This window comes from Mastomys coucha, unplaced genomic scaffold, assembly GCF_008632895.1.
Source record: "Mastomys coucha isolate ucsf_1 unplaced genomic scaffold, UCSF_Mcou_1 pScaffold6, whole genome shotgun sequence".
In the NCBI taxonomy this organism is placed as follows: domain Eukaryota; kingdom Metazoa; phylum Chordata; class Mammalia; order Rodentia; family Muridae; genus Mastomys; species Mastomys coucha.
In genome coordinates, this window is record NW_022196912.1 from 40,671,313 (window position 1) to 40,686,979 (window position 15,667).

The 15,667-nt window shown below is 45.1% G+C and overlaps 1 protein-coding gene across 11 annotated transcripts in view; it reads left to right on the forward strand.

The window, feature by feature from the left end:
* Positions 1 to 6,023: 6,023 nt before the first annotated feature.
* Positions 6,024 to 15,667, forward strand: part of Kidins220 (kinase D interacting substrate 220) — an 86,337-nt gene continuing 76,693 nt past the window's right edge. For all 11 annotated transcript variants that reach the window (XM_031357147.1, XM_031357137.1, XM_031357139.1 and 8 more), the window contains exons 1-3: positions 6,024 to 6,178; positions 10,126 to 10,267; positions 13,853 to 13,951. In XM_031357147.1, the coding sequence (XP_031213007.1) occupies positions 10,160 to 10,267; positions 13,853 to 13,951 (207 nt within the window). In that variant the 5' untranslated portion in view covers positions 6,024 to 6,178; positions 10,126 to 10,159. The remainder of the gene's footprint in view (positions 6,179 to 10,125; positions 10,268 to 13,852; positions 13,952 to 15,667) is intronic.

Here is a 15,667-nt window from a genome sequence, read left to right on the forward strand (position 1 = left end):
AAAAAAAAAAAAGAAATAATGGATGGAGTGGATGGAGTGGTGTCAGATTAAATAAACCATGTGCTCCCTGAGCTCTACTTACAACTCAGATGAACAGGGCTAGGGAAGTTGGCGGTGTGGACTGGAAAGCAGGAGGGAACAGGAAACATGCTGGCCTCTTGTATCCCTGGACATAACTTCATGAAAGTAATTTTATCTGGCAGATCTTCAGGACTTGAACAGAATGAATTAAGACTTTTATTCACTCTTAGGAAGAATAATAATAAAGTAGATTGTGAGAAAATTTAGGATATATCACAAGGGAAGTGCTGGGTGACTGTCACCTGACTTTCTGAGTCAGCAGCATTGAGAAGCTCAGGACAGCACACACTGGCTTCTGACATTTAGTTCCATCACACTTTGTACTTTGGGTTTCTTTCTTTCTTTCTTTCTTTTTTAAGATTTTTATTTATTTATTTATTTTATGTGTATGAGTACACTGTAGCTGTACAGATGGCCATGAGTCATCATGTGTGTGGCTGTTGGGAATTGAACTCAAGACCTCTGCTGGCATAATTCACTGTAGCTGTCTTCACATGTGCCAGAAGAGGGTGTCAGATCTCATTACGGGTGAGCTACCATGTGGTTGCTGGGATCCGAATTCAGGACCTTTGGAAGAGCAGTCAGTGCTCTTACCCGCTGAGCCATCTCACCAGCCCTGTACTTTGGATTTCTAATGCAGTACCTTTTGGTGAGAACTCCCTTGTGAATGGCTGAAGAATCCCAACTTGCCACCTTGGCTATTCCATAGAAGTTTTACATGGAGCCACATGTCACTATACTTCTGTTTGCTGGATTGTACAACTCTGTCCTCAGAGCATACCGCCATTCCCATCTTCATCAGAGCAGCAGTGACTTTATGGAAATCTCAAGATCAGGCCTGGTGACCTCTCATAGAAAGTTATCAGACAGTCACCTGAGATCTCAGCCATTCTCTCCTGCACCTCCTTGCCAGGTGAACGTTCCTCTGTCCCAGATGCATGGAGGTGGCAGAGTGTGCCGAATGGGGAAGGTTAATGGAACCCAGGGACTATCTCTGCAGCTATGGGGAAATCATCATCCATGCTGGGTTGAGATTTTCCAGTGTTGTGGTTGTTTGGGGCCCCACACACTCCTCCTATAAATAGGTTTTATTGGAACTGGGGGAATGGAGGAGGGGAGGAAGGTAGGAAGTGGGGCCTACTTTCAGGAAGTGAGTGGGTCACTGTTCTGGCTAGTTTTGTGTGTCAACTTGACACAAACTGGAGTCATTACAAAGAAAGGAGCCTCCGTTGAGGAAATGCCTCCATGAGATCCAGCTATAAGGCATTTTCTCAATTAGTGATTGTTGGCATGAGGACTTCCCTAGGCAACCTGGTGGTCCCCCGCTCCTAGGAGGCCACCATATTTATGCCGAACTTAGTGCAGACACCCAATTGGCATAGCGCACTACAGCCCAGAACTCCTGGACTCAAGCAATCCTCCTGGCTCAGCCTCCTGAGTAGCTGGGACTGAAGTCGTGCACCACCGAAGATGGCTCAGAGGTTAAGAGCACTGACTGCTCATCCAGAGGTCCTGAGTTCAATTGCCAGCAACCATATGGTGGCTCACAACCATCTGTATTGGGAAGTCCTAATGCCAACAGTGATCAAGTGGGGGAGGTCCCAGCCCATTGTGGGTGGTGCCATCCCTGGGCTGGTAGTCCTGGCTTCTATAAGAAAGCAAGCTAAGCAAGCGAAGGGAAGCAAGCCGGTAAGCGTCATTCCTCCATGGCTTCTGCATCAGTTCCTGCCTCCAAGTTCCTGCCCTGTGTGAGTTTCTGTCCTGATTTCCTTTGGTGATGAACAGCAACATGGGAGTACAAGCTGAATAAACCCTTTCCTCCCCAACTTGCTTCTTGGTCATGATGTTTTGTGCAGGAATACAATCCCCAACTAAGACAGTCATTCAGGGTGTGTCCTAATATATGTTACCGTGGTCTTTTCCTGTATTTCTTTCTCTTCCTCCACCACACGTTAATAGTATCATGATATTCTACCTAAACTATGAGGCCAAGTCTCCATAGAGTGCTAATCTCAGGAAAGTTATGAGTCTAGTTAAATTCTTCCTGTTTTAAGTGGGTTGTGTCAGATGTCTTATCACAGGGACACAGAAGTAAGGTTAACAGCAGCGTTTATCACTCATCAAGGCAAACACCCCCAGAGCATCTCTGTGTTAGTATCTTTTCTTTCTGCTGTGACAAAGTCTCTGACACTGGCAACATGGAAGGAAGGAAGGGTCTATTTCAACTCACTGCTGGAGGGTAGAGTTCAAGGCAGCAGAGACGCTGGGTCTTGAAGCGATGGGGCCATGTCTATCAGCAGCCAGGGAGCAGGAGGTGAGGGATGCCGGTGTTCAGGTTGCTTGGTGTGGGAATCCAGCTGGAGAACTGTGCCACCCACGTCTAGGACAGGGCTTCCCAGCTCAACCCAATCTAGAAACTTCCTCATAGACATCCTCAGGGATTGTCTCTTGGGTGACTCTAGATCCTGTTTATAGTTTATGTTCACGACCATAATCTCCAAGACCACTCTTCTTTCCAACATTGTTTAGAGTATAAGTTGGTCAATAAAGTTTTGCTTCATATCTCTGATTAAGAAGTCAGAGAATCCCAAGTGGTAATAGAAGAGAGGCTGACACTTCAATTTTGTATGTGTTTGCCAAATTCTTTGTAATGAATACATATTCATCTTATTTACTTTTTAAAAATACTTAATTTTCTAACTCCTCTGGGGTGGGGAAGCAGGTACCACAAGAGAGAAGGAATCAGATACCCTGCAACTGAATTTATAGGCAGCCATTAGCCCACCAGTGTGGGCTAAAGGGAACCAAATTCAGATTCTCTGCAAGAGCAAATCTCTCCAGCTGTGCATATTTACTTTATAATCATAGAAGAGTAACACAGGCTGTAGCTGAGGCTGGCCTCAACTGAAGCAATCCTCCTGCCTCAGTCTCCTCTAAGCAGTAGAATTATGGGTATGATCTATCATACCAGCCAAGAAAGAACCATTTTACAGCAATATAGCATATAAAACATGTTGAGATTTCTGTGCAAAATATGCTAGACAATGAAATTGAAGCCACAGAGAAAGACTGGATTGCTGAAGTCATCAGGTCAGAGTGCTGATGCTATGGGAGAAGGGCCCAAGGGTGATTAAATTACAGCTTTGGTGGAGAGCGTGGCAAGGAGTGGGAAGATCATGCCTATTTCTCCTTCTATGTAAAAACACATGACCAAAAGGTAAGCCAGACTCTCAAAGTCGGTGATTCAGAGTCTTGGGTTGTTGAGTGATTCCAGAGTAAAACCCATAGGGTGTGTTTCTTGGAAAGATCTAGGCAGGCGACATGAACCAGAAAAAGACCAAAGAACCCAGGAAGAGGCATGTCTTTGAGATAAAACAGAGGTGGAGACATCTTAGTTCTGTAGTAGCTCAGTTGCATGATAGGTATGAGGGTCCATAGTGTGGAAGGGACCAGGGGCTGGCAAATACTTGTTATCAAAATGGAACTTGCCTCTGAGTCAGGGTAACCTTTTACAGAGGCAGGGGGCGATGGATAGAAGCATGTAGATTAACCCTGTTTCACCTAGGACTGCCCCCAAGATAATGCCTCCTTATCTCTCCCAACTCCCACAACATTTTGAATGCTTTTAAAAATCACTTTTATACAATGTTATCTAGTCAGTCTTAAATCATTAAAAAATTCATTTTATTGCAGAAATGCCTTATCTCCATAATTTAAGAAAAGGTTTGAGAATTTTACCTCAACTCCTGTTCAGACCTGTCTGGCCCAGGGCAGGGCAGGGGGCTGGCTTTAGGATGGTTGGAATGTGTTCCCAGCCTCCCTTGCCTCTCCTCATTGAGCCTACCCTGCATCCTGGTACCCTAGCCTCTAGTCCCTAACCACAGTGCTTTCCAAAACAGTCCTAGGGAAGAATGGTGTGCTGCCTGAATGTCTGCAGGGATTCAATTTCAATGATGGGAGGAAAGGTAGGTCTCTGGTGGAGCAGGGCTTGTGTCTGAGACTGAGTCCTGCTTTGCCAAGTTCTTCACTGAGAGAATCCCTGGTGTGGCTGTGCAGGGCCTGGATGCCCCTAAGTTGAGAACTCAGCACTTTGCTCTTCTGCCTACCTCATTAGTGCTCTGTGCTCTGTTTCCAAGATCTCCAAAGGCCGACAGTGGGATGTACTTGCCCCTCATTCTGGTTTTTCCCCACTGGAAGCTGAGAGCTCAGTGTAGGAAAGCATGAACCTGGTTTTGTCTAAAGCCAGCTTCCTGGCTTGTGGAAGTCATCCCATTAATCTACTTGTCTCTCTGCCAGAGTTACAGGTACTTGGAGGAGGGTCTGGGAAGCTTGGATGAGAAATGGACTGGAAATTTAGGGTCAGGAACTTCCGGTCACCCCTTTGCTCAAATGTGAGCTCTCGGGGTAGCCCCTAAGGGCACAGGAGCCACATTTCCTCAGTTATTTCTCTTCAGTGAGAACTTTTCAGTGACCTCTCTCACCCTCTCGATGATAACAGTTCCCCCCCTCCCCATTCCCTCCACCTCTGTCCTTTCCTCTTTTTCCTCTTCTTCCTCTTCCTCCTCCTTTTGAGACAGGGTTTCACTATGCAGACTGGGCCAGACCTCTAACAGAGATTTCTCCCTGCCACTGCTTCTGAGTGCTGAGGGCAAAGGTATGTGCCACAAAGCCTAGTGTGTCTATTAGCAGAAAATACTGGCCAGTTCTGGGGGTGACCTGGCAGAGTTTGAGGGGAAGGAGGACAGAAGAGGGGCAAGGTCCATGAGGCACACCTTCCAAGAGCCTCACTCACAGGCGCTGTGGGGAATGGGCACCATGGAGGAGGAGGGCTATTGAAGAGCTTAACTGAGAAGCTTAGTGTCCTAGAGGTAAAAAGGGGGGTTCTGGGTGGGGAGAGGAGTTTGGAGAGTAGGCAGTCCCTTGGGGGAGCTTCCAAAGCTTTTATATAGATCTGAGTGATTAACACGGGCACAGTCAGGTGATGGGCCGGTTAGACAGTATGGGGTGCTGTGTGAGATAACTTTCCAACTCCTGTGGGGTCCCACTCCCTGTGATAGAACAGGAGGGAGCCTATTCATATCGGCCATATTGGGGATGTGATTGACTGTGGGCAGAACTCTGGAACTCTGAAGTAATTAAGGTAGGTGGAACCTGGGAGGGAGTACCATGCCTGGAAGAAGACTAGGAAATTGGTGTCATGAGGCCCAAGGAAGGGAACATTGCCAGGATGGAGTTGCTGATAGTACCCAGCATAGGTGGCCAGGGATCAGATAATAGCATTTGGTGACCCTCCAGAGATACCTTCTGCAGAGGTGGGAAGAGCACAGCCAGGAAGGGCCCTGGGGGACATGGTGGGTCCTCAGCTGGAAGAAGCTGGTTCAGAGGTGTTCCGAGGCAGGGCACTCTTGTGATGATGGAGAAGGCAGATTTTGGGCTCCTGGACTCTAGAAGGAGGAACTAAGCTGCATTCAATTGCAACAGTGGGCAATGGCTTCCAAAGTTGTAATTGTGTTTTATTTCTCTGAATGATTGCTTATAATGCCAGGTATGGGTTATAAATTAACATTCATAAGCATGAATGACAGGAAAAAACATTGCCTGGGGCACCTGTGAAAAATACATTCATTTAGCTGAGTAAGCTGGGAGGTGGAGGCAGAAGGTCATTCTTGGCTACGTAGCAAGTTTGAGGCCTGCTTGGTCTACTTTGACTCTGTATCCAAACCAAACCAAACCAAACCAAACCAAACCAAACCAAACCAAACCAAACCACCTGAAGCCAAACCAACCCAAAACATCTGAAGCCAAACCAAATAAAGAAGCAATGTCTCCATTCCTTTAAAATAGAGGGAAGGCTATCGAAGCCACTTCAACACCTGCCACTCTTCCCACACTGCCCTCCAGGAGGCGTGGCCACCAGAAGCACCGCCCACCACTCGCCCACGTGACCTATCAGTTCCCGAGTCTCAGGAAAATGGCCGCCGGGCGTGGTACGGGCATAGCTGTGCGCTCTTGGCGTCGTGTCCTCTGACAAGGTCTGCGGCGCTGCGAGGCGGTTCTGCAGAGCCGTGGGCGCTGTCCTCGGCCAGTCCGTGACTCGGTCAGTGCGGAGGCGGAGAGGTCGGGTGAAGGAGAGCGACTGAGGGTCCGAGGCGAGGCGGGGCGTGGGGGCGGGGGGGAGACGAGTCTGTAGGTGGCACCGGAGACGGTGAGGGGGCCGGGGTCGGAGGCTGGGTGTGGGGAGTCGGAGGGCGCCCAGGCGGAGAGGACGAGGTCGGTGCAGCCGGAGCGCGGAAGGCAGGCGTTCCGGTGCGGCCTTCTGGGTGGGCACTGGCGGGGACTTCAGGCCTAGGCCGCTTTCGCCGCTGTCACACCCATCACTTAGTGAGTCCCGCAGCTGGTGCCCCTGAGGCTTACCTTCTTTCTCGGTTGCTTTGCTTCTTTCCAGGGTGGAGAAGTTGTTTTCTTCTATGCTTCTTCACGTTACCCACTACTGCCTCATTGTCCTGTGCAGGCTTTTCTAAACGCATTGCAAAATACGGGCAAGCCCCCATTAGAACGCGTCCATGTTTGCTTTGTGGGAATTTGTACTTTTTTTTTTCTAGGTTGTCTTCACGTATTGAAAGGTTTAAACCATTTTAGACCATTTTCTCAGTAATAACAGTTTGTGGAGCTCTCTGCTCCCTAGAGGTGCTTGCTAAAAATGCAGCGGTTTTGCTTTTCAGAGATTCCCATTTCTTGGTGTGGGGTGTGGCTGAGGAAAAACCTCTTGGAGGTGATTCTGATGGGCAACTCTCTGCTCTTTTTTTTTTTTTTTTTTGACACTAGGAAAAAAACAAGACGTCTACGGCAAAATGAAAAGATACATAATTTATTTTTAAGGGCTGTTGGGTGTCTGGTTCAGAGCCAAGCCAAGATTGAAATTACTGTGGCAAGGTGCATTCTTTGTTCTCAAGCTTTACAAGGACAGTCTACTTGATCAGGCCGATTTGGGGTCCTTGTTAAAAATTTGTTTCTGAGTTCCACCACTGGTCTGCCAAAATGGGACTCTTTGGATCAGGAGACAAAGAATTACACACTAGTTTGAGAATCCTTTTAAACACTCTGAGTATGGTTTCCAGACATCTCTTAGGCGTCTCATTTCCATAATTTCTTCTTTTCTCTTTTACCTTTCCTTTTCTATCTTCCCTTCTTCTTCCTTCTCTCTCCCTTCCTTAACCCCTTCTCCCCCTCCCCCCTTTCTTTCATAGGGCTTAATAGGGAGCCCTGGTCTGCTTGGAACTGACAGAGATCAGCCTGCTTCTGCCTTCCAGGCCTGTGTGCCACCACATCATTCACTAATCCAGCTCTTTATGAGCATCACCATAGCCCCAATCAATACCATGCTGGTTAGAAGAGGCAGACACATGTAAGGAAATGCCTGCTGCCTTCCTTCCTAGACTCCCTATCTCCTCCCACCTCTCCTCTCTTCCTCTTTCCATCTCAGCACTCATGGGTGCTGTTTCTCTGGTGTTTAGAAGGCACAAACAGAAACCTTGGGGGAAAGGACGCTTCCAGGGGCGAGGAGAGGTCAGGATCTGTGTCTCAGGGGCCACGCTTAGACCTTGTTTAGGAAGAGGCTTTCTCTGTTCACAGCCATAAGCTCATTCTCTGATGATTGTGATTTTTACACATCGTCAAGAGTGACCTGGACACTTTTAATTCCAATTCTGGACTGGCCCAGTGTATTTTTTGAGTGTCACATGTACAGATTGTTGGTATAGCCCTGTGGCTGATGGTAGAGAGCATGCTGTTGAAGGTGGCAGGACCCTCTGTGGACAAAGACCCCAAAAGAGGCATCCTTTATGTACCTATATAGTTACTCAACATGACCGTTCTCACATGAGATCCTGCTTGTTCTAGGCCTATAATGGGTTTTGAAGACATAACAGTGGAGATAGACTGTAAGCTTAAAGAGACACAGATCTAAGCCATTGTGGACTTTGAAGCCATAGCTGTCACTTGTATGCAGGATGTGTTTTGGCTTATTGGGAGTGTAAATGCTGGCATTCCGGGTTGATAAACATAGGCAAATTCATGATCTACCAACACTGGGTTGGTTCTACTATATGCCAGGCACTTCTCCAACTGTTAGAAATTGAGCAGTGAACAGAGCTCTTATTACTGAACTCCTTATTGGAGTAGGAAAAGTAGGCTACATAAGTAAATGGTATATTGAGTCATGCTAAACACTATCCTGAATAAAGCTGAGTTATGGAATGGTGATAGTAGTGGGAGGTAGGAGCTGTTTTATACTCAGAGGGTGGGGGTGCTCTGATCAGGTAACATTTGTATGAAAACGCAAGATGGCTTGAATAAAGTGAAGTAGAGAGTGTTAGGAGGTTAACCTAGGAGAAGGTACAGTTTAAGCAAAGCTAGAGCTAGGAGTGCCACGCAAGAATGTGAATATACGTATTTACCCCTGAGATTTAATGTATGCATACAGTATATCTTGTACACCTGCTCCACCCTCTCCGCTTCCTCCAGATGCCCTCCAAAGTTCTACTTTTCCAAACTTACATCCTAGTTTTTGGTGGTGCGCCTTGAGCAAACAGGATACCTTTCTAGTGGTGGAGGCTGGTGGAGGGCAAGGAGGTGGTCAAGGGTCGGAGAGCAGGGTAACTGTAGGGTAGCTGAGTTGATTACTTTCATACTTCCCATGGTGGGTTGAAATTGCTCACCATATGACCTGCAAGAATGAGGGACCAACTATAGGTGGGTATGTCTGATGAAGAGAAATTTAGCAGACAAGTTGAGTGCAGATGCCTGCGTGGAATAGTGCATGGTCAAGTAGTGAAAGGTCTGAGGGAGTTGTAGTATGTGGGCTCACAGGTGTTAAAGAGGAGAGAGGCCACACCACTTACTGTCCTCTGCTGAGAGGAAAACATCTGATTTGTCTCTCTTCTGAGAAGCCATTGGAGGGCTTTAAGTGAAAGTCATCAGTCCAGCTTAATAAGGTTCCAGTACACATTTCAGCGACAGTATCAGTCACCTGCATGCTGGTCAAAGATGCAGATTCAGGGACCACCCGCCCGACCTACTAAGTCGAGGCTCTGAGAGGAGGGCCCAGGGATCTGTGCTTTAAGCCCTACCAATGATTCTGATGCATGCATGCCTAAAGGTTCTTTTTTATTTTTAATTGACACATACTAATTTTATATACTTATATGTTATGGTCTAGTGTTTCCATATGTGCATGCATTATGGAATGATCAACTCAGGCTAATTAACTTATTCATTACCTCATATCCTTATAATTTCTTTGATATGAGAACATTTAAAATTGACCCCCTATTGATAAATCAAAGATACAGACTACAAACCTTTTGCCCTGGTTTGACTAAAACTTTATACTGTTGGCCTATTATCCCTTTTTCTGTCCATCCCCACACAGATCCCACAGTATCTCCTAGCACATTTAGAAGCTCACTGTGGATGTACCATAGACAGAGAGGGCCAGAGAGACTGAGTGGAAGTAGGGAAACTAGTGAGGAAGCCGTGAGATACATCAGGATGGCTTGTACTGGGCTGGTATGATGGAGGCAGTGAACAATAGCTATGGGAGCCAGAGAGCTTATTAGATTAGGCTGTATATTGGATTTAACAGCAGGTGAGGAGGGCTTAGTCACAGGAAATCCTAAATCCTGGGCCCTAGAAGCTGGAGGATCCAGGATCTGGAGCTGCCATGACCTGAGGAGGGGATAAGCAATAGACATAGCACCACCTCCCTTGTGCTTGGCTAACGGTGATGGAGCTTGGGCTGCATCTGGCTTGGGTTTTGGATGAATTAAGTCTGTTATGAACTATGAGTCTGGGAAAGGACATCTTGTCTGCATTTTGACAGTTGGGGTGTGGGGATTTTTAAAAATATTTCTACCATTGGGGGCGTGTCTGAACACATTTAAGGGTAAAACTGAAGTATATTTGGTAACAACTTGTTTTTTTTTTTTATAACAACTTAGTTTATTTCTAATCAGAATGTACATTTTGTCTGACTTGTTTTTACAGGTGAAATTAAAGTCGGCTATAGATTTCTGTGAAAATGTCGGTTCTTATATCACAGAGTGTGATAAATTATGTAGAAGAAGAAAATATTCCTGCTCTGAAAGCTCTTCTTGAGAAATGCAAAGATGTAGATGAGAGGAACGAGGTGAGCCTGAGCTAAACTCTTCACAGATGTGCAGACTGCTCTCTGCACGCGGAGCTGTGCTATAGGTGAAGGTGGGGGTGGCAGGCGGTTGCCCCTGCTCCAGCGGATGGATTCATGATGCAACTTCCTGTAGAAAGTATTTTAGTCTGTGTTTTGAAAGCTCGTTTTAGCTTGTATGAATTGTTATTGAATTTAGACTTGTTGACTTTTTCCCTTGATGAGATAGTGAATCCTCCGGAGGGTTGATCCCAAGAGCTAGAGTACCTGTGGGATGCTCTGCAGAGTGCCTAGGCCTCTTCTTTCTTCCAGGCAGACAGGATTAAATATTTTTTCACTCAAGTTTCAAATCTGCTTGAGTTGTTCATGCCACACACCTTTGGGTTTTAGATGCTGTATGTTTTAGAGAGTATTATATAAGTTATGTTACTGTTAAATAATTAGTAAATGTTAGCTTACCTTAGATATTTCTCTTAAGCAAAACGTTGCTCGTATTTCATCAGATGTAGTGTGATGGCTGAAAACTATTTGCTAGGACATTTTAGAAATAATAAATGTTGACAGTTAAAGACAGGACAGCACGCTTAGCTCCTCAGCTCAGCTGGGGAGACCCTCCCCTGGGAGCTGCTCTATCTATGCTGAGACGGTGTAAGGTTCCTGAGTTCCTGGGACTCAAGATGCGCTTCCCTTGGGACACTGCCCCACCTCAAAGCTGTGTGGTTCCTAGGTGTCCGAGTCTCAGGAAACCCTTCCATCCGAGCAGAAACACTTACAGATACTCCATTGGAAAAACTTGGTTTTCCCTTTGCCAAGCTGGTACCAACTGATGGTGACTTCTTGGTTAGATGTAGAAGCTGTGTCTACTTTGACCTCTTAGTTCTGGAACCCCATCTGGCTTGAACCTGTGCATGCTGCTACAGTTTCTGTGAGCTCATCTTGCACATTGCTTTTTACAATGTTCAGTTAACAAACTTAATGCTCAGATGATAGACTTTTCCACTTGAAAAATCTGTTCATGCATCGTACCTCAGTCTCTACTGAGTGATGTGGGCACATGTATAATTTAATGTCACCGCTGTGAGAATGCCAATGTTAATGTGATTTACTTTCTACACCAGGATTTATGCTTAACTCTTTTTTTTTGTTTTGTTTTTTTCGAGACAGGGTTTCTCTCTGTAGCGTTGGCTGTCCTGGAACTCACTCTGTAAACCAGGCTGGCCTCAAACTCAGAAATCCGCCTGCCTCTGCCTCCCAAGTGCTGGGATTAAAGGCGTGTACCACCACTGCCCAGCTTCTTTTTTTTTTTTTATTTTATTTTATGCTTAACTCTTTACTTGATTATCCTTATAGCATTTGTTAAAGTTTGCCAATTATAATTATTTGCTTGTCTGGCTGTTGTTTCTAATAGATTTTTAAATTCTTTGATATTTTTGTTCACTTATTCATTTAGTCAACAAATATTTGAGTATCTGGGTGGCACTGGCCCTCCTTCCATTTATAATACTAAGTACAAAAACATAGTAGGCATGTGTTCTATCCTTATGGAATTCTAGGAACTTTGGGGACCACATATAAAAATCAACTGGGAGAGGCTGGAGACGTGGTTAAGGTCACTGCTTGCTCTTGCAGAGGACTCAGGTTCAATTCTCAGCTCATGCTTGTTGACTGCCAACTGTCTGTGATTCCCATCTCAGGGACTCTGATGCACTTTTCAGGCCTACGTGGGCAGTGCAGTCACATGATACACAGATGTAAATGTAAGCAAATGCCCATACACAGACAGCTAAGAAATATTTTAAAAATCAGCTTCTAATCCTACAAATATAGAGTTACAAATGATACAGTAAATGATGGTTAAATACATAAGGAGGAGGAGGGAAGGTCCATGAGGCCATGTGGGGATGACAGAGCTGAGGGGAGAGGTGGATCTGCCCTTGTTTCTCTGTCTTTGGAGCATTGGTAAATATTCAAGTTGTTGTCTCAGAGATTAGAGGAAAACACTGAAAGTTTGGAGCACAGGGATGTCAGTTTGGCATTAAAAAAAAACAAATAGTCCTGGAGAGATAACTCAGTCAGTTTGATCTCTAGAACACAGTAAAAATGCCAGGCATGGGCTATCAAGATAACTTGGCAGGTAAAGGTGCCTGGCATGAAGCCTGACAACGTAAGTTCAATCCCAGGGACCCACATGGTGGAGGGAGAGAAGCAACTCCCAAAAGTTATACTCTAATCACCATGCACCACTAAGAACACGAAATAAATAAATAAAAATTAGTTTTGAAAAATGCAGAACACAGTGGCACATGTGCCCAGTGTTGGGGAGGCAGAGAAAGAGGGATCCTTAGGATTCACTGACCAGCTAGTCCGGCCTGATAGATGAGCTCCAGGCCAGTGAGAGGCACTGTCTCAAGGGAAGTGGGTGGTGTTCCTGAGAATGACACTTAAGATCATCCTCTGCTTCTATGTGTATGCATACATGCACACACACACGCATGCATGCATGGAAACACACAACACACACATGGTAAAACCACATGGGCTAGAGAGTTGGCTCAGCAGGTAAGAGCATTGGTTATTCTTCCAGAGGACTTGGGTTCAATTCCTGGCACACACATGATGGCTTACAGCTACTTATAATTTCAATTCCAGAGTTGCTGATGATCTCATGCCCTTTTCTAGCCTCCATGGGCACTGGGCACACATGTAAAACACCCAGTATGCATAAGATAAATAATTTAAAAAGGAAAGTCACAGATATCCCCCCACATCAATACACAGTAGATAGATGCATAAATCTTTATATAATTGAGCTTAGTTTTTGGTATAAACTTTTCCCTTTGTTTACTTTTCTGCCTCTAGTACTAGATAATTACTGACTGATGGCTTAACTTGTGCTTCCTAGTCTGTTCATGTCTTGATTGACACCTATGGAAACGAACATGTTTGTGTTGTGCTTGCAGTCGAGGGGGCTTGGTGCTAGAGCTCTATCTTAGCTCCATCTGCTCAGGCCCTGCCCTCTGTTTTCTGGGCAAGGAAGCAATCTCTGCATTCACTTTTGGAAGGTAGAAAATATGCTTCATGAGTTAAGGTTAGGAGAGAAGGCTTAAACTACATGTGCAAGTCATTATGTGTAACATCTAGTTTTTATTATCTTCTCTGTCTCTGTCTGAGATAAAACATGTATAATTAAAATGTCATTCTATAGCATATTCTGTCTGGAAAATTAGGCTACCACAGGTACTGTGAGATTTTGTGTATGTTGTGGTAATTGTTTGCTAGATCCTAGTACTATGCATGTTTACTTATTCTGAATGAATTCAGAGTCCCTAAAAGATATTACTAATATTATGGGGGAGTTACATTTTTGATAGCTTTGATATTCATTTTTTAATGAAAATTGAACATAGAACCCTCTATATTTGAGGCAAGTGCCCATTAGTGAGCTGTATACCCTAACTAGCTTATGACTTTTAAATCATCAGTAAACCAAACTTATAGGTTTAAAGCTGATAAATTAAAGAAATACAGGAAACACAGCAGTGCTTTGCACAGCATGTTGCTAAACTTGCTGTCCTGTTTGTTGTGCAGTGTGGCCAGACACCGTTGATGATAGCTGCTGAACAGGGCAATGTGGAAATAGTGAAAGAACTGATTAAGAATGGAGCCAACTGCAACCTGGAAGATCTGGTATGCATAAAATAATTTATGCATTAGTCTTGCTTTTCTTTAATTTGTTCATAAAAAGTGTTTAGAGGATAATGATTAAAAGTTGTACTTTGAGGACTGAATGTAGTAGTTTATGTCTTTAATCCCAATCCCAGCATTTAGGAGGCAGAAGCAGGCAGGTTTCTGAGTTCCAGGCCAGCCTGGTCTACATAGAATTCCAGGCTAGTCAATGCAACATAGTTAGCCATTGCATCAAAATAAATAATAAATATTTTAAAAAGTGCTTTGAAATATATCTCACCTTTGCCTAATATGCTACAGTTTTTTGTTGTTATTTTTGTTTGCCTTTTTAATCAGGAGAGATTCTTTTTTTTTGTTGTTTTTGCTTATAGCTGAGGATTTCAGCACCTCATGTTTTTCCTATGTTCATGGCACCCTGAAGTTCATATCTGTGGAATCAAGTGTCTCTAGAATATTTCAGTGTATGAGCTATGCTATTAAGTGATTCTCTGTAATTATAATTTATAGTGTTTCTTGGTAATTGTCCTTCTGATACTGCTTCTGAGGGATAAATCACCATCCAGTTTCCTTTGAGTTTCCAGTGTTCTTAGAGTCACTGACAGGCTACAGTCTTTTGCTTTGAGTGACCATTTGAATTGTTTGTTTTTAAAACAGTCTCATCATGTAGACCTCCCTCTGACTCTCCCATGCTGGTATTAAAAGCATGTGCCACCACCCCTGGTGTGATCATTTGAATTGATTCACTCCCTAAATAAAAGTTGGAACAATTTTGTTCTCATAGTTCTTTGTCACAATCTTTCTAATATCCCCATGTGCAGCTGTACTGTAATACTGTGTGAGTATGTGAGTGTGTGTGTATGTGCGAGTGTGTGTGTGAGTGTGTGTGTGAGTGTGTGTGTGTGAGTGTATGCGTGTGTGAGTTTGTGGGTGTGTGAGTGTGTAGGTGTATGAGTGTGTGTATGGGTGTGAGTGTGTGCATGTGTGTGAGTGTGTGCGTGTGTGAGTATGTGCGTGTGAGTGTGTGTGCGAGTGTGTGTGAGTGTGGGTGTGTGCGTATGTGACTGTGTGTGAGTGTGTGGGTGTGTGAGTGTGTGCGTGGGTGTGTGGGTGTGTGCGTGTGTGAGTGTGTGTGTGAGTGTGTGGGTGTGTGCGTATGTGAGTGTGTGTGTGTGGGTGTGTGAGTGTGTGTATGTGTGTGAGTGCATGTGCGAGTGTGTGTGAGTGTGGGTGTGTGCGTATGTGACTGTGTGTGAGTGTGTGGGTGTGTGAGTATGTGCGTGGGTGTGTGAGTGTGTGCGTGAGTGTGTGGGTGTGTGCGTATGTGAGTGTGTGTGTGAGTGTGTGGGTGTGTGCGTATGTGAGTGTGTGTGTGAGTGTGTGGGTGTGTGAGTGTGTGTATGTGTGTGAGTGCGTGTGTGGGTGTGTGAGTGTGTGGGTGTGTGGGTGTGTGAGTGTGTGCGTGAGTTGTGGGTGTGTGAGTGTGTGCGTGTGTGAGTGTGTGTGTGTGAGTGTGTGGGTATGTCCTCATGGTAGTTTGCAGGCTCAATTTGTGGAACAATTGCTAGCTGTGAGATTGCCCTTTAGGTTTTAGTGGCTGCTTCTCTCCTTTCTACAAAATGGAATGTGAGAGAGGTGCAGGGTGGGCCTGCACAAGCAGCTATGCTGCTGTTCTCTGCACCAATAGTCCTGACAGGAAGGCAGGTGATAGTCCTGACA